At 41.0% G+C, this 21768-nt stretch overlaps 1 protein-coding gene across 1 annotated transcript in view; it reads left to right on the top strand.

Annotated features, from left to right (window-relative positions):
* The window catches only part of GLP1R (glucagon like peptide 1 receptor), a 90061-nt gene that overhangs the window by 49423 nt on the left and 18870 nt on the right, over positions 1-21768 (top strand). The window contains exons 4-7 of the mRNA XM_082048085.1: positions 7676-7785; positions 10399-10505; positions 13588-13741; positions 15325-15484. Coding sequence (XP_081904211.1) covers positions 7676-7785; positions 10399-10505; positions 13588-13741; positions 15325-15484 — 531 coding nt within the window. The remainder of the gene's footprint in view (positions 1-7675; positions 7786-10398; positions 10506-13587; positions 13742-15324; positions 15485-21768) is intronic.

Here is a 21768-nt window from a genome sequence, read left to right as displayed (position 1 = left end):
ACCTCTCACCCAAACTATTGAATATAACTGAAAATTATTCTCTACCTGCTGCAAGAACTTGAAGTGACCACCAACCTTTCTGCCTTCAAGGCAAAATACAACACATAGCTGGTTTTCAATTTTTTTTTTATCATGACTAAAGCAAAGGAATTGGGATGACGAATGCGCTACGGAGTAGGAGGAATAGTGAGAAGATATACTATATAAAGTACTCGTAGTTAAACTGCTTGTTGAGGTAATATAATTTCAGATGATGTGGCAGTGAGCCCAGCATAAAGGCTCATTTTGATAAATGTGATTCTTGGACAGTAATGCAGGCTGGAGCTCCTCCTGCTCCCTGGAGGCTTCGTGATCAGGCTGGTGGTGTGTTTCCAGCTGCAGGCTCACACGTGAGTGCACAAGTCCTGGGTTTAGGATGTCTTCACTGTAAGCAGCACAGGGCTTGGGACTGAGTGACACTTATGCAGCAGCTTTTACAGCCAAGAGTGGCTCCTTTCAGGAGAGCAGTGCCCAGGTCACACCAAATGAGAGCTGAACAGAGCTGCTGATTGGGGGCGCAACCTCCGAAGTTCTGATAAATTGTTGTCCCCATCAAAGGGCAAGTTGCTCATTTCAGGAATGAGTCAGTCTGCTTTGAAGACTGTCATGATGCTTTCGTACTACAGAGTCCCTGTTTCATGTAGAAAACTGTTACCTTTTTCCAAAATATTTCCCCTGCTGGAAACAGAGAAGAGGTATTAACAGAAGAGAGGTCTATAATACTTGACACATAGCAGCCAGGCAGAACTGTGGGCTCTCTTGTTCTTTTTCTGATTCTCTCATCGCTCTGCCTGAACAGAATTGATTGGATAGGACATGCTGTAATTTGTTTTTACAATGAATAATGTTCCAATTTACCCTCAGGTACAGTTGGGTGGGTAATCTCACACAGACCTCAACACCCTGATGTTGTAAAACACAGATCAGGTTGGTTGTTTTAAGTAGAGAAATAATTTGTGTTTTATTTCTAGTAAAAGGGGGATAATAAGGAAATGTTTGTGAGCCTCCTGCCTATGTCATAGCATATTTTCTCCTCATGTAACAGTATTTGGCTAATTGTAGCATTTTATTTGATGTACGGATTTATCAGAGAAATAGATAGATGTTATATTAACTTCAGTGCTAACCCTTGAGCTCTCTGTCTTTTTTCAGTTTACAGACACCGCATTTTTGGGCATCAATCTATGTTTTTGCATGTAATAAGGTGTGATTGGCACTGTTCAAATATACTGGTGCCATTAAGCTGCTGTTCCTTAGGCAACTTTTGTGAGTGAATGCATTTAGCTTATAGATTAAATAAAATCAGATTCCCTATGCACTGGCTGTAGTCTTAGTTCGTTTGTTTGTTAGTTTGCAGAGGATAAAAGCCAATTCTAGAATGTAATAATCACTGTGTTTTAAAACATTGACTATATGGTAACAAAAAGCACGATAGCACAGGAGAAAGGTATTGCAGGATAGCAGGGAGGCAGCAGCCACTTGAACCTTGAGAAAAGGTTGTTCATCATGCTGGTCTATTAGAACTGAAGCTGATTCTTGTATGTTTGGTATTTGCAATGCATTAAAGGTAAGAGGGCCTGAGTCACTCTGCAGAATTCAGGCACAGACAAATGTGAATCACCTCTGACTAAACCACCTACACGCAAGAAGCTGAAATTGCTCAGCAGTTGAGGGGGAAGCTGTGTGTGTGCCTTCCTACTGTCACGGCACACAGGCAACCTCAGAGCCTGTCATTGTTAGTTTGCCTCTGTAGGTATAGTAACTGAATTTTTTTCAGCAATGACTTTACATGAAAGCTGAAGGAAATAAGGTTCCTGGTGAGCTTTGCATCTGGCCCACAGGAAAGAGACAATATGTAGAAATACTACCCCTCTATCCCTTTTAGGAGGTTGAAGATCTCTGCCAAACTAAGCCATGACCGGCTGTGCAGAGAGGAAGTAATAAAAAGTAAACGTGAAAAAATTGTTTTAAGAACATTTGTAGGTAGCTTTAATGCAAACCACATGCTTTACTCTGAGCAGTAAGAGTGGTAAAATACATGCAGTGCTTGAATCAAAAAAATCAAAAAGTCCTTGATTAAAAGATTAAAAGCCAGTGGATCCCTTTGAAATGAGTCAGAATTGCTTTCACTAAGCAAATATGAGAATTTAGTTTGTAGATGAAACAAACAAACAAAAAGATCTAAAGTCTCCACTTCAGGTTTTTATCAGTTAGTTTGGAGATGCACCAGAGCAGAGTTTCTGCTGTTGAGACTGTTCTCCATCCCGCTCTTCAGTGAGGCAAGACCAGGGAAGAGTGTTCAGTTAAGGCTGGGTGTTCAGTTAAGGACTGTCCTAAAACTACATTCAGCCCTTTGAAGGCAACCATGAGGCTGACGTGGCCCACGGTGAAAATGAGTTTGACACCCCTGAGTTAAGGTAATGTCTCTTCTGAGCTGTCAGTCATTAACAGCCTTTTTGTTGTGTTTGGGTGGTAGCAGTTGGCTGATTGGGATGGAGCCTCTTGCCCAGAGGGTGAGTATTAATAGATGGAAGCTGTTTGCATTGTGCTTCTTGGAAACAGAGAAAACAGGAATGGCTGCAGGATGATGCAGTTCGGGGAGGGAGGTTTGCTCCAAAGGTGCATCCTGCAGCAGCTGTGCTGCCTGAAGGCCAAGGCTGATGGGACTGTGGCTCGGGGCCTCCTTTTCTGGGGAGCTTCTGTGGCCAATCATGCAGCACATAAAGATGGCAGCACCCCTGGGCTGGGTTTGCTTCACAGGTCCTGCACAGTGTTGGTTCTGGATGTGACCAGCTGCAGGGTCTGTCCATCACTGAGCACTTCACAGCCCCTACAGTAAACCTCTGCTGATGTTGTGGGGGTTCTCTGGTATTCAATACATAACTGCAAATAATCTGTTTCCACAATGGTGAGACTTGTTTTCACATTCCTGAGAGTAACTGGCTGCCTGCAGTACATCACTCCTGCACTTTCTTCGTGTTGTGGTTTGTGCTGTCTCTCAACTCTTTCATGAGCATAGCTCCATGCTTCAACCAGAATCTCCACACTGCCTTAAAGTCTAAGTTTTATTTTTTTAATTTTTTCTATCTCGTAAGCATTTTGACTAATAACTTATTCCATAGACCAGATGTACTCATATACAGTCTCATCTATTTGGATTTTTGGTTCGATTATTTCGTTGCTTCTTAAGGCTCTTCCTGGACACAAACAGCCCAGTTCATCTTCGGTTGCCTCTGCATCCTGCACTGACCACCACTGTTTTGGCAAGCAGTGAGGTTACAACAACCTGACACAGCTGGCTTGTGGCTACCCAGAGGTCCATAAGAGCCATCAGTCCAGTTCAAGTGTTTGCGACTCCTAGATGTGGCAGGAACTCTCCTTTACAGTGTAATAGGGTTACATTCGCTTTTTTAAATACCTAAATTAATTGCCTTGTCTTTCTGTCTGATGGCAAATTTCATGTTTCATTCACTGTAAACTCTTCCATTCTCCAATATATGCCAGGTTTCAGCATATAGTAGATTTTTTTCCTCATTATTTCAGAAGATATTTTATCAATTAAAAAAAATTAAGATGTGTCATGATGATTTGGAGAGAAAATAAATACATTGAGGCTAAACCTTCATCCCAATGAGACCTTGACAGTCAGAAGTGCTGAGGGAAAAAATTCACAGTTTCAGAAGATGTAGAATAACATTTGTGTGGTGTTTTTTTTGTTGTTGTTTGGTTTGGTTTGGGTTTTGTTTGTTTGTTTGCTTGTTTTTTAATCAATTCCCCTTTAGCAAGTTTTTCCTTTTTTTTTTCAGGAAGATAGCGAAATTTCTTTTATTTTGTCTTGTAATACTTGGTTACAGCTTATGCAATGACAGTCAGACTGAATTTCTGAGTCCTGTGACCCTCTAGGCTTTCACCCTCTGGATTTCAGCTTCGTTAGCTTCCAATATGTAATGTTTACTGATTCCGAGAGCTACCTTTGCGTAAAATTTTGAATTAATTACTTCAATTTGCTGTCCATTAATCTTGAGGGGAAAAAGAAATTATGCTTTCCTATTTGCTACCCCCCATCAGCTGAGATATCCTTAAGATTGTAGCAACATCTCGAGGGAAAGAAGTGATTGGAACTGCCAGCAGATAATGGGAGCAAGTGGCAAAACATTAATGGATGTGAATGTATATGTTGCACTGACCTAGTCTCTCCTTCTGTGTTTGTGTAAACTTATGCAAACAGGTATCCTTGATACAAAGGAAAAACCTCCATGAGACATGACTTAATCTTTATATCATCTCAGATAACTTCATATTATCTCTTACTGGTATTTTCAGTAACACCAATTACAAAAGCGAATAGACTATGCTTACCCAAACCATTTTCAGTTACCGTTTAGCATACTCATTAGAAATGGCTTATTAGAATATGAATGTCTAGATTATTTTTTGAAAAATCATTCTTCACTTAGAGTACTAGTCTACCACTGACAATTATCAAACAAAGTATGTGTTGCCAACTAATATGCAAATAGCATATTGGGTTGTTATAATTTCAAATAAGTTTTAATGTTTTCCCAATGAAACAGGAATGCTGAGTTCCAATGAGTTCTGGTTTGCAGTAATGAGGGAGCTGACAATGGGATGAGGTTGCAGCAGGCAAGGCTGGGTCTGAGCAAAAGCGGTAATTGAGAGGTATTTTGATACCTGTGTAGAGCTGAATCCTTCTAACTCAGCTTCTCATACGTCAAAAAGTTCTAAGTGTCTGTTTCCAAACACTGCCTTGATAGAGGCTAACCCTGGTTGAGCAGTTGACCCAGCACCGCTTTCTTAGGGGTGGCTTCATAATGTAGACTAGGTCAGTTTACTGGGTCAAAAACGTAATTAGTAAGAAACTGTTTGCTGTGCTCCAATACAGGAGCACCTCTGGGTTGCTTATATCACAGAATCACAGAATGTTAGGAACTGGAAAGGACCTCAAAAGATCATGTAGTCCAATCCCCCTGCCGGAGCAGGAACACTTAGATGAGGCTACACAGGAATGTGTCCAGGCGGGTTTTGAATGTCTCCAGAGTAGGAGATTCCACAATGCCCCTGGGCAGCCCATTCCAGCGTTCTGTTACCCTTACTGAGAAGAAGTTTCTTCTCAAATTTAAGTGGAACCTCTTGTGTTCCAGTTTGAACCTATTACTCCTTGTCCTGTCATTGGTTGTCACCGAGAAGAGCCTGGCTCCATCCTCGTGACACTCACTCTTTATATATTTATAAACATTAATAAGGTCACCCCTCAGTCTCCTCTTCTCCAGGCTAAAGAGACCAAGCTCCCTCAGCCTTTCCTCATATGGGAGATGCTCCACTCCCTTAATCATCTTCGTGGCTCTGTGCTGGACTCTCTCCAGCAGTTCCCTGTCCTTCTTGAACTGAGGGGCCCAGAACTGGACACCATATTCCACGTGTGGTCTCACCAGGGCAGAGTAGAGAGGAAGGAGAACCTCTCTCGGCCTACTAACCACCTCACTTCTAATACACTCCAGGATGCCATTGGCCTTCCTGGCCACAAGGGCACAGTGCTGGCTCATGGTCATCCTGCTGTCCATCAGGACCCTCAGGTCCCTTTCCCCTACACTGCTCTCTAATAGGTCATTCCCCAACCTATACTGGAACTTGGGGTTGTTCCTACCCAGATGCAATACTCTACACTTTCCCTTGTTATATTTCATTAAATTTTTCCCCGCCCAACTCTCCAGCCTGTCCAGGTCTCTGGATGGCAGCACAGCCTTCTGGCATGTCAGTCACTCCTCCCAGCTTGGTGTCATCAGCAAACTTGCTGATAGTACACTCTATTCCCTCGTCCAAATCATTGATGAATATATTGAACAATACTGGCCCCAGTACTGACCCCTGAGGCACTCCACTAGATACAGGCCTCCAACTAGACTCTGCCCCATTGACTACGTCTTTCTGTCTTCTTCCCTTCAGCCAGTTCACAGTCCACCTCACTACGCGATCATCCAGACCGCACTCCCTCAGTTTAGCTGTGAGGATGCTGTGGGAGACTGTGTCAAATGCTTTACTGAAGTCAAGGTAGACCACATCCACCGCTCTGCCATCATCTATTCACCTCGTTATGTCCTCATAAAAGGCTCTGAGGCTGGTCAAGCATGACTTCCCCTTGGTGAAGCCATGTTGACTGCCCCTAATGGCCCTCTTATCTTTGACATGCCTTGAGATGGCACCAAGGATAAGTTGTTCCATCAGTTTCCCAGGGATGGAGGTGAGGCTGACCAGTCTATAGTTACCCGGGTCCTCCTTCTTGCCCTTTTTGAAGACTGGAGTGACATTTGCTTTCCTCCAGTCTGCAGGCACCTCTCCCATTTCCCAAGACTTGGCAAAGATGATGGAGGGTGGTCCAGCAATGCCTTCAGCCAGCTCCCTCAGCACCCACGGGTGCATCCCATCCGGACCCATGGATTTATGGATGTCCAGATTGCTTAATTGCTCCCTAACTCAGTCCTCATCAACCAAGGCAAACTCCTCCATTGCCCTGACTTCCTCTGGGGTCTCAGCAGTACGGGGCTCCTCAGGACAGCTTCCGGCAGAGTAGACAGAGACAAAGAAGGTGTTCTGTGTATTTTCTGTCACCAGGGCACCCACCTCGTTCATCAGTGGGCCTACATTGCCCCTGGTGTTAGTTTTATCTGTCATGTATTTGAAAAAGCTCTTCCTGTTGTCCTTGACCCCTCTCGCCAGGTTTAATTCTAAGGAGGACTTAGCTTTCCTAGTTGCCTCCCTGCACCTGCTGACAACAGCCTTATATTCTTCCCAGGTGGTCAGCCCCTCCTTCCATATACGGCAGCCCCTCCTTCCCCAATACTCCAGATACCAGACATAAGTTTTCTTTCAACACGCTGTGGTTGAGTGCTGCTTTCCCTTTGTACTTTCATTTTGGTGCTTCAGTCTGATGTAATTTTATTATGAGCCATTTCATTGTACCTGCTTTTACAAGATCAAGCTGCTAACTGCTTTGGAAAGGCAGTTTATTTACTGCTGGTTTTGTTATTCAAACATGTAGACAGACATAATAAAAAGAATACATGGGCAGTTTCGGCAAAGATTTATGGCCTCATTTTGTAGCACAGATGTTTGTATAAGCATTTACATTTTGAGAAGCTGTGTTAGTGTACCTGTTCTGAGGTTTATCTGAGTCTGCACGATATTAGAAAAGAAAAAGCACATTTACTCTTTATGCGCCTTCTTTTCTTTGTGAATTTTGAAGCTGAGGCTTAATATTTCCAAAATTTGTGTGTCTTAAAATTTAATATTTCAGTGAACTAGCATTTATGCATGTTGTAAAATCCCCACAAAGACAGCAGCAACTATTTCAGACTGTTGCTGCTGAACAGTTAGCAGTTGTCGTGGAGGATGTGCTGTCTGGTCCTTTTGCAGCTGTGTCCTCCCAAACCACTCCCTGGCCTTGAGGATGAGCAGCAGCAGCATCTGCTGCAGGCAGGGAGCAGGCAAAGAGCTCCCCTGGCAGCGTGGTGGCTTCCCCTCCAGCCAGGGGAGCCACCTGTGAGGACAAAAGGCTGCACCTTGCCTCATGAGCAACCTCTCCTCCCATTAACACGGTGGCTTGTTTTGCTTCTGGCAGTGCTGCATGGGCAGGTGTACCGGTTTTGCACCCTGGAAGGGACATGGCTGTTGAAAGAGAATTCGACCCTTCCCTGGAGGAACCTGTCTGAATGTGAGGCCTCTGACCAGGTAAGAATTTCCATCTCTTTCTGTTGTGTTTGTTTAGGACAAAATAGAAAAAAGAAAAATATAGTCATTGATGCCCACACATTTTTGTCCTGTCAAAGTAACGTTTACCAACTCATCCTGGGTGTCTTACTTCAGTGAGTCTGAGGGAAAGGGACATCAGGCCTCTCCCCTTCAACAAAAAGAGCATGGAGGGTAGAAAAGAACAAGTTTAAATATTCATGAGAGAGCCAGGAGAAGTGAACCAGGTAGTCCCAGCTGCGGTGCAGTGCAGGGGCTCAACTGCAGCCCACACAAACCGGAGGAGTGACCTAATGTTATTCCTTTGCATTTTCTTCTATTGGCCTGTTGTTGCAGTAAAGTGATTGTTCTCTCTGTCTTGTTAGCAGCTATTAAGGTGATTAAGATGAACTGAACTGAAGGATATTTGTTTTCACCTTCGGGCAGGGGGCAGTCCCTACTTTTTGTTTGTTTGAGTTTTTTTATCTTTTTACCTTAATTTGCCATGGGCCATGGAATAGGTTTGTCAGTGTTATTTCCTTGCCCTAGTGCTCTATACTCTGTAGGGAGCTGAGAGACCTGGCAACAAATGAAGCAGAGCATAAGGATTTCCAGGGGACTTTTGTCAGCCATTGGCGTCAGCTAGTGCACTGAGTACGTTCCCATGACACGTGATACCACTCCTGCTGTGAGCCTCCAAGGGTGTTGCTTTTCCTCACTTAAACTGAGTGTACTCTGTGTGTCTCAGGGCACTGGGAACTAGTGCATACCTTGCCAAAACAGTTCAAGTATATGAAGTTCCCAAGTGCTGCAGGATCTGTGTCCTCTGGAGTTCCCATTGCTCAGTGCTTCATTCTTCAGAAGGAATAAATGGGTGCAGACTAGAAGGAGATGGGAAAAGAGAGTTTCTAATTCTCCAAATATGTTAAATCTAACCTTTCCCTTTAATTTGCAGCCTTATTCCTTGTCCCATCCATGTTCTGGGTTATCCCAGCACAGCATGTTATCTTAAAGCAAAGTGTAAGCCTGGTTGTTTGACTTTCCCTTGTTTGCCGTTATGGTTTCTTTCACAGCTGTGTTGACACATGCCAAGGAGAAAGATACCTAGTGGTAAGACATAGTTGTTCGGCACTTGCCTCCAAGTTTCCATGAACAGATCTGGATTCTAAAACCCTGTGTACGTGTTGTCACTCCCTGAAATGCGAACAACTGTTTGGTTTTCAGCTAATGTATATAGAGCCCCTTAATAGCCTGCTTGTTTGTGCATCTTGTGCGTGAGAACAAGAGGTAATTTTGACAAGTTTGCTTTGTATTATGTTTCAACTGTTGCTAAAACAAGACCCAAGGTGTTTGTGATTGCATCCTTATAAAATAACATTGTTTACTTTAAATGCGTAATATGATTTTGATCTGTGTAGATGTTTTAAATTGTCAGATCTCAGTAGCTCACTTGAGCTTTGATATTGAAGAGATTTTTCATAAGGCAGCTCTCATATAATTCCTTTTAAAACATTAACCTAGCAAATCCCTGAGGAGCAGCCTGTATGTTCACCTTAAATCCTCCTGGCTGTGCAAAGTACATCTGAATAGCTGCACTTATTTCTGAAGTACAAGGAATATATTTCTTTGTACAGCACAGGTCTCAGGAGTCAATTGCAGAATTAGCAGCTTGAAGACAGGAAGTAAAATGCCTGAGTCTATTTAGACAAAGATATGTACTTAGAAATGAAGCAGAATAGAGAATATGAGTGTGGCTCAGACTCTGAGCACTAAGCCTGTGTTGCCTGTAGTGTTTCATATACTTCTCCTTAAAGATTTTGGCCAGTGCTTTCAAGCAAGGGTCTCAGCGGTCATGTCTTCAACAGTGAACTTGAAGAGAACCATAGCCCAGAGCTGTTAGGGGGTGTGAACATCACTGCTGCTCTGGCCCATATCAGCTCACTCCCTCCTCGTCAGTGCTATAGCACCAAGGTCATGAGATGGTGTTGGGTGATGGTTCATTACCAGGAGGTTGCATGCCTGAGGCAGAAGAGAGACTTTTTGGGGGCCAAAAAGAGATTAGTTATATGAATGCAAGGCATGTTTTGCCTCAGAGTCAATGAATAGGACCTGTCTTGTTTTATTTCTAAGTACAGGTGTAGCCAAAGGACTACCTCCTCATTATAGCAGTAAGGAGACTTGCTTTAAGTGTTCAAGTCTGAAAACACCAGCTTTGCCATTTTTACTGCAGGGATGAGTTGTGTCTCTGCTTCCTGCCATCTGTTTAAGACTTGCTTGTGTGGTAATTCATGCCTCTCCAACTTTATTATGAAATAATGTCACATTATCTATTTTCTAGCCTGGCTGGAAAGCCCAACTGTTTGAGTGAACACTGGGAGCAGCTGGGGAAGTAAGATTAAATTTTTATTTCTTTAGAACATATGAAAAGTGGATGACTAATTTGATATGTGCATTTAAACTTGAAAGTAGGAGAGTGACTTCTTGACTTCTGGTTATCATTAAGAAAAGCTAAAAAGCAGCTGGGAGAAAACTGAAGCCTCTGAGCTCTGTCTTTCCCCCCACCCCTTTTTTTTTTATTACTTTTTTTTTTTTCTTTTCTCCTTTATATGCTCTCAGGATGCACCAGAAGAACAGCTCCTGAATTTATCCATCATATACACCATTGGATATGCTCTTTCCTTCTCTGCCCTTGTAATAGCAACTGCCATTCTTCTTGGATTCAGGTAACTGGTGAAGCTCTGAAGAGAGTGGAGAAAAGCTGTTGTTTTTCTATATGATAGCATCAGACTTGACAGAAACATTTGATTATTTGTTTTTTCCCTCTTCCATCACCTCATTATTTCTTTATCTTATGTCGCTTCTGTGTTCCTTCCACCTGGTGAGACTGACATACTGAGTTCATCCAGATAGGCACCAACAAAGTGCATGGAGCACATGAAAATTAAGAGACTATTGGTTGCACATACCAATGCTACACTATGTAGGTTTTGTTAAGGAAATTAAAAAAAAAGGAAGAAAACCAAAAATCAATCAAAAAACACCAGCCAACTAACCAACTTACCAACCAAAAAACCCCACCAAACCAAACAAAAAACAATTTTGGACCCCAACAGAGAGATCTCTTTTTTTTTTTTTTTCCTCTATTAATGCAAGAGGTGTCTTGATTCCAGCCAGACTTTCCTGCATTTGGGGATGCTCAGCACAGGAGACTGATATTTAGAACACACAAAGATGTGATCCTGCTCTATAGTGGGAAAGAAATCCCTCTGCCGTGAAGTCCTGTGCCCTGCTGCTGTACATAGCCAGGACCCACCATCCCTCTTACATGCCGATGAGGCTGCCTCCTAATAAAAGTATAGTTTACCATCTCTTAGTACTCTTGTTTGAAATCAGGTCAGGTATCTTCAGTGCTGTGGTCCTTAAGAAATTTTCTTCCCTGACTAAAGAATTATCATTGCCAGTTAATGATCATTTGTTCTAGTGTTCTGATCATTTGATTCTGTTAGCAAGCCAGTCCCTCTTCTTTTCTCCCTCCTAAGTGTAGGGATACCCCTTGTGTATTTAAAAAGATCGGTCATGCCTTTTAGCTTTTAATTTCCAAAACTATAATGTCCCAATTCTAATATTGTACTTCAACTTTTGGCACTGTATTATCCCTCCTCTTACCAGTGGAGAAGCATAGGCTAGTGATCTAAAAGAAGATTTAAAATGACTATAGAAATGCAGAGATATGCTCAGCCTCTGTGAATCCTACATAATAATTATGATTTATATGTGTTGTACCCGTGCAACTTTGGGACTCATCTGACAAAACACCAGATGGTCTTGAAGTCTCCAAATGTCTCCCAGGATAAGGGCTTTCTCTTTGTTTCACCCATCAATGACACTTTTTGAGTAATCTTAGCAGCCCAACTGTAAAGGTCACAGAGCACAATGATATACTTTTTGAAGGAAGCAAGAATGTGCATGTTTTTTGACAGGGAACAAAGAGCAGGTTTGTCACACTGAGGATGGGTAGGAGAGGGGGAATTTTGATGCCTTGACTTTTGTGGAGAGATGGTTTTGCATTTTTTCCTTTAGCTGTGAAGCAGGGTCTGGAGAAGTGTACACTAGTGTGTGCTTCTGATTTTGAAAATGAGGTTTTAAAGATGTTGAAGGGGTTGAGAGCCTTGTTAAAACTATGCCATCAAACCATTTTGTGCTTTTCCATCTAAATTGTCTCTCTGGATGCAACCTGGTCCTGGATCTCATGAAATACATGAGACCTACCCCTGTGTGTTTCACAATTGCTGGATTCTGACTGGAACCTCCACTCATGGCCTCTGCCTAGTAGCTGTGCCACTTCAGCAAACGGGGATCGAAATTTAATTCAATGGCACCAAAATGCTGGTGTTCTCCACTTTTGTATTAGGAAGGCCTTTTTATGTTCTTATACTACAGAATTACCTATATATTTGTTTTTAATAACGATACAACAGAGTGTCTCTAGTGTCCAATTTTGAATCCTCTGAAAGTAATGGAAGAAAAGTCTAATTTCAGTGATGAAACTTGAATTAGGTGTGACTGAAACAATTTGAATAACTTGCATTGTCTGTAGCAGAAATACTCCGTAACTGCTTGCAACCTATTTTCTTCACTTGGCTAATTTACATATTTTTTCAATCAGATTTAAGTGTGTAGCAATTCTGAAGGGTAACAACAAATGAATTTTGAATTAAAGAAAATAAATATTAATCATAGGTAAGGTTTGAAATAAGCTGTGACTTAAGTGACTTAAGTGATGTAAAAAATTCCATTTGACCCATGGAAAAAAGTTATCCTTCCTTTTCAATGCAAAACTGGTAACTTTCAGACCAAGTCTCTTTTTCTACCCAATTGTATAGAGCAGTAAAAATAGACATTTAAAGCATAAGTTCAGTGAAACTCTTGAAGAAACAACTGCTTTTTATCATATGTTACCTGTATCTTTTAGCATAAAAAAAATAATTATACCCAGTGTTACTTCCTTTGAAGCAAAGTGTCTATCCTTGCAGTGCTGGAAGAAAGATATTTGTTGATGAAGCTGGTAAAACACTGGCAGGATTCTGCAGTTGGATGCCATTTACATGACTGCAGTTTCTTTTGCTATTCCTCTTCTAGACAAGTAGCAATTTTATTGTCATTGCAGCCAGCTGCTCAAATTCAAGATTTTTTTGCTTTGTTTTTTGTTTAGTTTTTTTTTTTTGTTTCAATTCTGAATGCAGAGGTGAAAATTCTGTTCCTTTTAGTGCTAGAGGAAATATTTACAGTTCCCTAAGGAGGCAATTTGAATACAGGTTTTTCTTTTTGTTGTTGAAGTGGTAATTTACAAGTAGAATTTTTTTCATTGTGGGTTTGAGCACAGCCAGGAGCCTTGCCAAGGTAAACCTGTCCAGTGACTTTGGAGTCAATTCAAAGAGATTAGATTTAGCATTATGTGAAACTTTACTTTTTTTTTTTTTTTTTAGTCCTTTCAGATGTGTCTTCTGAAAAAGCCTTTATTTTTACACTTCTTACACTTTAAAAATATTTTTTCTTTACTCACTGATCTCTTTCCTTCCCCTAAACATTCACACTTAGGGCCGAAGTTTTGAATATCTCTTCCTTGATAGTGATTTCTTCCTAAAGATGGTTTGAAATCCCTACAGCTGTTCTCAAGTTACGGGATTTCCTCTGGTACCTCCTGATTTCCAACAGGGCTCATTGTTCCCTCCATCAGTCCTATCTGTGATGTTTCAGCTTTTATGTAGGTAAGTGGATCATGACTATGGTTCTTCTTTTTTACAGACATCTGCATTGCACAAGGAATTATATTCACCTGAACCTCTTCACCTCTTTTATCCTCCGGGCTATATCTGTCTTCATTAAAGACTCAGTGGTGAAGTGGATGTACAGCACAGCCACACAAGAGCACCAGTGGGAAGGACTTATCTCCTTTCAGGTAGGGGCAGACACTGTGGTGGCTCTCAGGATATTGGAGACATCACTGTGGTGTGTCTACATGACAACAGGTAATTTAATGTTGTACAACGAGGGTTGTACAAAATGCTGTTATTCAGGCCACAGAGTTTCTCTGAAACTTGTAGCACAATGGTTCTAGTTCTTGGCACAACAGTTCTAGTTGTGCCACCCCGGGATTGATATAGGTAAGTAGCTGATGCTGTGGCATGTTTCTGTGCCTGTGGGAAGTTTGCCCCCACTAGACAGAGGAAACACAAAGAGGTGGATTATATATATATATATATATATATGTATATATGTATATGCACAAAAATGCCCATATCTTCTTCCCATGCTGCAGGTTCATTTCTGCTAGCAATGACAAGATAGCATTCATTTCCCTAAGCCAGCACCTTTTGTGATAGAACTGCATCTTGTATAATGATCATATTAGTTGGTTGTTCTTGGAGATCTTTATAATCTGTTAATGACAGAAAAAAGGGAAGCATCTGATTAAAATGTAAATTTGAAAGCATTTAGAAAAGCTTTGGAGGAACAGGCTAATTAAATACTTCTAATCAAAGGGAGAGGATATACGACTCTCTTGTGAATATGATGAAAGCATGACTTTCCCCCTTCAGATTTGGAATACAAAATGTACTTGAATCTTCAAAAGGAGATTTTCATTATTTGTATAGCTCTTGTGATTCTTGAACACAGGTACAGCATTTCCTGCCACAATACAGCATTGGGGTTGCAAGGGATGTGTCTTCTGATGCATACTCAGTGTCAGAAAAGGAAGGGCACTGCCGGAGGCTTAAGCACTAATACCACGTAGTGAGTCTCAAAGGATGGTTGATTTCTTCTCATTTGCGATGTATCAATTCGCAGAAAATAACATTGAAATACTTATCTTAAGTGGTTTGGAAATGTTCGCATTGGATTGTCACTCATTCCCTCCTTCTAAAAAACACTAGGCTTTATGCTTTCACACATGGTTTATTGAATAGTGGTTTCATCAGATCTGCTGGATATATTAATTAGGTAATCACGTTTCATACTTATCTAAAACCTTGGTGGCCACATCTGTAATTTACCAGCCAGGAGAGATTTCGCACTTAAATGTGATGCACTGGGCAATATTGCTGTTCTATCAAAACTCTTTTGCTTTGGAAGATAGTCAGCATTACGACATCCACTATTGGCTGTTTAATAGAGAAATTCTCAGCTGCAGAATAGAATACTGAGGGAACCGAAAGATTCACTGACTGCAGTTGGTGCAGTACCTTTCACTTGCTCTTTTCATCTTTGTGTTGTGCTTTTAAAATTATAACCCATTGCTTATTGAGAGAAAATGCAGAACATGTAATTTATATTTTTTTATAAGAGGAATGTTGAAAGTATCTATCTGCTGTGTACAACACCTATTACTGGCTTCTGTCCTTTCAGTACTCAAATGTGATTAATTTAGCAAGCGTTGTTTTGAGGAGCGAGTAGGAGCGAGAACCACACTTTTGGGTTAGTATCCTTTTTTTCTGAGCTTCCGTTGCATTAATTTGGGCTGTGCTTTTTTTCCCATTGCAGGAATCACTCAGCTGCCGCTTGGTCTTTGTGATGATGCAGTATTGTGTGGCTGCAAACTACTATTGGTTGCTGGTGGAAGGCATGTACCTGTACACACTGCTGGTACTTTCAGTCTTTTCTGAGCAGAGAATTTTTCGGCTCTATCTCTGCATTGGCTGGGGTAAGTTAATCTTTCCATATGTCTGCCTATGGCTGCATGCACTAGCAGATGGAATAATAGGAAAAAATAGTGTGTGCCTGTTGTAGTGCTGCCCAGTTCAAGTCCTGCACTCTCCATTCCCTTTTTGTTCCTGACCCCTTATCTTGTTTGAGCTGGAGGGTGCTGGGCCAGCACAGCTCCTGCGTGCTTGCAGCATGGAGGCTGCTGTTCTTTCATAGCAGAGGGTCTGTGTGGCACTGCAGGAACTCCCTAAACCAGTGACAGGCACATGGTACTTTCCCTGAAAAAACAACAGCTTCCCGCTATAAAAGACATGTGGGTGATTCCAGGTGAGCATGGACTTTCCTGGACTGTTCTGCTTCATCTCCTGAAAGTTTCCCATTACATTCAAAGATGTGTTAACTACTAGTGGTGCAAAATAGCAATGATACCTGGTGTATGGTCAAGTTTTGTCAGGCATTGGAACAGGCTGCCCAGCAAAGTGGTTGAATCACAGTCCCCAGAAGTGTTTAAAAGATGCATAGATGAGGTACTTAGGGACACAGTTTAGAGGTGGACTTGACAGTGATAGGTTAATGGTTGGACTCGATGATCTTAAAGGTCTTTTCCAACCAAAATGATTTTATGATAACAGTAGAGAAATAGTGGCAGCATGAGTTTGGGGGGTGCAGAGGGGCTGCTGAACAAGAGGCTGATGGCAGGAAATTGTCAGGTTGGTTATGTGGGCAGAGCAGGTCAAGTAATGATTGTCAGGCAAATGAGTGGTTGGGGTGCCCATGCCATGGGCATGTGTCTGCTTGAGACTAAGGACTGTGATGCCTTGAAATCAGTTCCTTGAGCCACTCACCTTCTGCAGAAATGCTAAAGCTTCAATTCCTTCACTCTCCAATTACCCTGAAAATATATTACTGTTCAGGATTAATCCTATTTTTGGGATGATCTCCTGTGTGCTTTTATTGCGTTCTCTCACTTCCTCTTCTCCCCGCTCCTCTTCTGGTGGAAATCGAGTGACTTTTGGAAAGCTGAAAGTAAATCCAAGTAAATGCTGCAAGTGCTTTCACAGATACTAGTTTGAACATTTAAATTGCTTTGCCTGTCCCCCTCTCTGTGGTTTTTCCAGCTGTGAATATTCTAACAAATTAGTTTGCTGGTAAAATGCATATGTATGGCTTGCTGTGAATTACCCAGTTCTACTGAACAGTGATATCTGTGGAACAAAGGCTGTCCAGTACATTGATGGGAATAAACAAATGCAAGCAATAGCAGTCCTGGTGGAGAGTTTTAGTTACAAAGTTCCATATCTTCCATTATCATTTTATATAGGACATGCAGCAAAAGCAACAGAATCTTGTATAAATTTGAACTGTGTGTGTTTTAATAATATTTTATGAATTTCCATACCCTCAATTAAAAAAAAAAAAAATATGGGGGAGCTATCCTGAAGCACTGACTGAGGTGATGAGAAGAAATGGAAAAGAAATTAAAGCAAAATTATATCTAGCTGAATCCTGAGCGTATTGTGTTGTTTTATAAGTAAGGGATAGGATGGTTTGACCTGAATCACTTCTAGTTAAAGTTTGTCTCTTGCAAACGCGGAAGGCAGAAACAGAAGACACTATTTTGTTTCTGTTCTTCATTTACAATTAAAGTTCTGCCACTGTATATTGAATTTTTGCATGAGTTTGTAGATGTGAGTGGTAATGCCAGCACTTGGCACTTGTTATATGGGTTTCATCGAAGCTTCTTAGAAAAGCTCTACCCGTGCCCTTCAGTTCTCATCTGTACATTTTCTTGCTGTTCCATCCATGGCTGCATGTGCAAACCTTGCCAACGATTCTCCATCTTCAAATGCAGAAGCATCTGCTATTTAAGTACTTCCAGATCACTTACAACAGTAACAGTTTTGTCTCTAAAAAGCAGAGAGAGATGAAGATTTTTTTCCACTCTTTCTTGCTGTTGATTCAATTTTTTTAGGTGCTCAGGTCCCTCACCAGGTACCTTTCTGCTGTATACAATGCTCAGAAGATTAGCGGGTTTTGAGCAGCATGATAGCCTCTGCGTAATGCTGAGGCTTCAGAGAGACAGTGTGTTCCTATTTGCACTGAGAGTCTTGCTCTTTGAAATAGGTTATCAACTGTAAAAATAAAGCTGGATCAAAAAATAAAGATCTATTTGATTGCAGAGCTCATTTGATACCCTGATCTTTTGTTATGTTAATAAATTGCCCTCTTACAGGATAATTTTTTTAACCCATTCATTACTCATCATTTGATGAATATTTGTTTTAAAATTTCGTGTATGTATTGTTCACAAACTTAGTGGGTGTGAGTAATTTCATGTTGCTATTTCTTCTAGTTGTAACTGAACTTTGTCATCACTCACAGACCATATGGTATTGTTTTTGCTGTCTGAACAGCTTCTGCAGTCTCCCCTGTGATCACGTATGTTTGCACTTGCACTTCTCTCAAATGTACACATGAATAAAACTGTTTATTCTCCTCAAGGTTTTTGTTCATCTGAGTGTTTGCACGTGCTCTTGGTCATGGTGTTTGCCCTGTTGTACTTATTTCGAGGAAAAATAAGTCTCAGGAAAAAAAAGAAACTAGAGCAAATACTTTCCTAAGGTAATACCAAGCAAAACTGTACTCGAAGGGCCCACTTTCAGATAGGTAGACATGTCTCAATATCTAAGCTTTAAAACTGTTACATTAAATAGTGCTATTTTTTTAGTAACTGAGGAAAAAAATCCACATGACTGTGTAAATAAAAAAGTACTTCTCCCATTTTATGTCTAACGTGGTAATTTCATCGCAATTGAAAACACAGAAAGAGTAAACCTACTTTCCAAATATAAACATGTAAAAGATCCATACTTAGCCTGTGTCTTCCTTGGCACAGCTAGACAGTGGGGAGTGTAAAAAAAATTAATAAATATTTCCAAAATATATTTTTGCTATATGATAATTTCAGGTAAGTTCTTAATGTTATTAGATGGTAATTCTTCTTTGTTGTTGAAGTGTTTTATAAAAGGAAGAATCTGTTTAATCTCATGTAATTGTACTTTGCAAAAACTAGGAGTGTTATAAAATCTTGATAGACTTGATTAAACTAATGTAGATTTACAGAGTGGGAGTAATTTATATTGACATCATGTATATTGATAGAATTCTATAAACCTTCCTGATGACTTGTGAGGTAATTTCCTGTAATGGCCACTTGGTTGCTGAGATTTCACACCATACGAGGCCTTGAGATAGCAGTGTTAAATTTTTACTGTTTCATTCAATGTGGAAAATGTCTTACTTAGGTCATCTTTTTCTTTGTAAAAGCAGACTTCCATACATTTGTGTGAACCCTGAGTTCCACATATCTTCCTGCAAAAACAGTAGTTTACGCCGTTTTCAAAGCTGATGGGGAAAAAAAGAAGGCAGAAACACTAACAACATCGACAAACAAAACTCTTAATAGATGAACAGCAGAGCAGGTAGATGAGTTGTTTCCTTTTGTTCCCTTCAGTCTGGAGGTCAGCACAACAGCAGCCAAACAGGATGTTGATTCAGATAGTCATTATCACTTGTAGGAAAAAAAAGCTGTTGATGTACATTGCTGGTACCCAGTGTTTCCTTCCTCTGGTGTAAGGGAAATTCCTTGCCCACGGATTTCACCTAGAGAGAACAAAACATTTCCAGAAGAAGGGGGGAAGGAAAACAAGGTAACTACGGAGGTCAAGAAGATGACTCTTTTGATTTGTTTGTTTCTTGGGAAGTGCAGACTGCCTTTCATCAGGGTGTCCAGGACATCAGCTCACTGTTCATGTCCAAGTGAAGAGTCGCTGAGCCTGACATTCACTTCAAGCAGCTGTGTCAGTGCTGTACAAAGTAGTCTCTGGAGAAGAGCACTTTATACTGTAACGCTGCTGTATGCATCTTTCAGCAGCATTTAGTGGAAAAAGGACCTGTTCACATTCAGAAAGGGGTGGGAGGTAGGAATGGGGAAACAACAGCGACATCCACAGTGACTGTGTGTGACATCCAGGTGGGAAGAATGACAGGAGGAGACAGTTTTCAGCACTAAAGGCTAAGAAGAAAATGTTAATAAAACTCTAAACATTCTCTGAGCTTCCATGGCAATTTTATACCCAGCTGCACTTGCAGCAGGGAAACTGCCATAAAAACAAATAATTCCCCTCCTTCCAGCTCTTGGCAATCCAAATTTTCTCTAAGGAAGACTACTTTGAGGGAATGAAGCTATTAAAGGCAGGAAGCCTGGCTAGTGTGTCAAAAATCTCCATCCGAGTTGCAGGAGGATCTGGCTGGAACAGAGCCAGTAAGAAACCTCCCTTCTGAAGCCCAGTGTGATCTCAGTGTAGCAGCAGGATACATTCCTTGCACTGTTTCTTGTGTGTTTTGAAATGAAAACTGTATTTCAGACAAGGGTGTGAAAATTGGCTTTGTGTCCAGACCGATCCTGGTAACAAATGCATCTATCAGCAGTTTCTCTTAATTCTCTTGACACTTTGTCTTCTGGATTCATCTCTTTCATGCTTTTCTGTTTATTAGAAAGAAAAACATTCATCTTTTCTTCTCACACCTTCAATGGTCTTATTCTTTGAAAGAAAAACATTCATCTTCTCACACCTTCAATGGTCTTATTCTTTCTACATCTAGTCATGTTTATTTAGCACTTCTTCCAGTTCCTCATCGCACACTTCTTGCATTCATACATCAAGCAGCTGATCAAGTCAGACCATCCTGGATGGTTCCCTAGATAAAGAGGGAGGATCAGAGTTCTGACAGCAGTAGTGTCCTTCTGGTTTGTGTGCCTGATTGTTTTGGAGGTTGAACTTCTCACCACGTGGAAACCAGTGATGTCAGGTTACATCTGAAATGTGAGCTCTCTCCTACAGAGACCAATTTACTTCAGGAAGAATCTCTAATCAGCATGTGAGGTTGAGGGGAGCCTCTCTTGCTCCTCATACACCTTTCTCCCCTGAAATTGCCTTTATGTACAATGTAAAGCTAGAAATAGCATGTGTCCATAAGAATGAAAATGCATATTGAGGTAAGAGAATGAAGATGGTATGGAATAGCACCACCTGGTGACACCTTTCATGGGAACTGCTACTTAGTGGACTCCAGAACAAGTTTCAGCTTTTCTGTTACCAGAGTATCTCAGGTCCATTTAATGGAGGGACCGATTTCTACCTGGTGTTACCAGGACGTGTTAGCTTCCATTAGCAGCAGTAGGAATTGCTCTCCTCTCTGCTCATTAGGGACAGTGTGGCATTGTGAAAATGCCAATGAAACGGTGGTTCCGGTGCATAATTTCTCACAGCTTTCTCTAGCCCACCCCATCCTGTTATATTCTGGATAATGCCTGTTTTTCCAATGTGTGGGATTTTTTTTTTCTTACTATGCAGACACCTGGCCAGGTGTAGAATATGTAAGCTACAGTGAAAATAAGTAGGTCTGGCTGTTTATTTATGCAGTGGGGTGTGAAGATGTCGATTTGGCGGTTCCATTACTTTCTTATCATCCGTGATATATACTGTTTTTGCAGCCTATAATTCAGGTGCCCTGTCCTCTGTAATTTGAAGTTGAACTTTATTAGCTGAGCTGTTGGCATGCTTATTTCCTAGTGCACTTGACAGATTCTATAATCGCCATGTCATGTTCAAAGATTTTTAGTCAGTTATTAACCTGCAAGAAATAACATGGCAGAGTGTGCCCCCAACAATTTTCAGAGCCACCCATTTCCTAGATCAAAACTTTGTGTATTTGCTAAGTGTCAGATAGCATGTGAATTTGGCAAATGTCAGATGTGAATTTCACTATTAAGTCTTGGTTTCTCAGATTAGAATGTGGATTGCTACCATGGACTATAATACAGATGTTGCAAAACCAAGGCACCAGGGGCCTGCATCACAAGTGGGAGTGGGCAGAGGATGTTGAACTCACCTTGTACGTGCTCCCTAATCATTTGTGTAATATCTGCATAGCATGTCATGTTACCACTCGATATATCAGTTCCCTCCACTTACATACAGCCTTTATAATCTTGGTGTTCACATCTTACCGTGTAAGTTTCATATTAAGATGTCTTGATGCTCAGCAAAGTCAATAAAGGAATAATTAAAACTGTAATTAGTTTATATGAATCAAAGTCACATTTGTGATTGGCAGGGGTTTGCAATGAGCCTGTTCTTAATCTCTTATGCTACTATCGAAGCAGCATGGAGGGCTTGATAACTTTACTCATAAAATATTGTGTGCTCTCAGTATCAG

Source organism: Streptopelia decaocto (assembly GCF_964273445.1).
Source record: "Streptopelia decaocto genome assembly, chromosome: 3".
Lineage (NCBI taxonomy): Eukaryota > Metazoa > Chordata > Aves > Columbiformes > Columbidae > Streptopelia > Streptopelia decaocto.
This window is presented reverse-complemented; position numbering and strand designations above follow the sequence as displayed.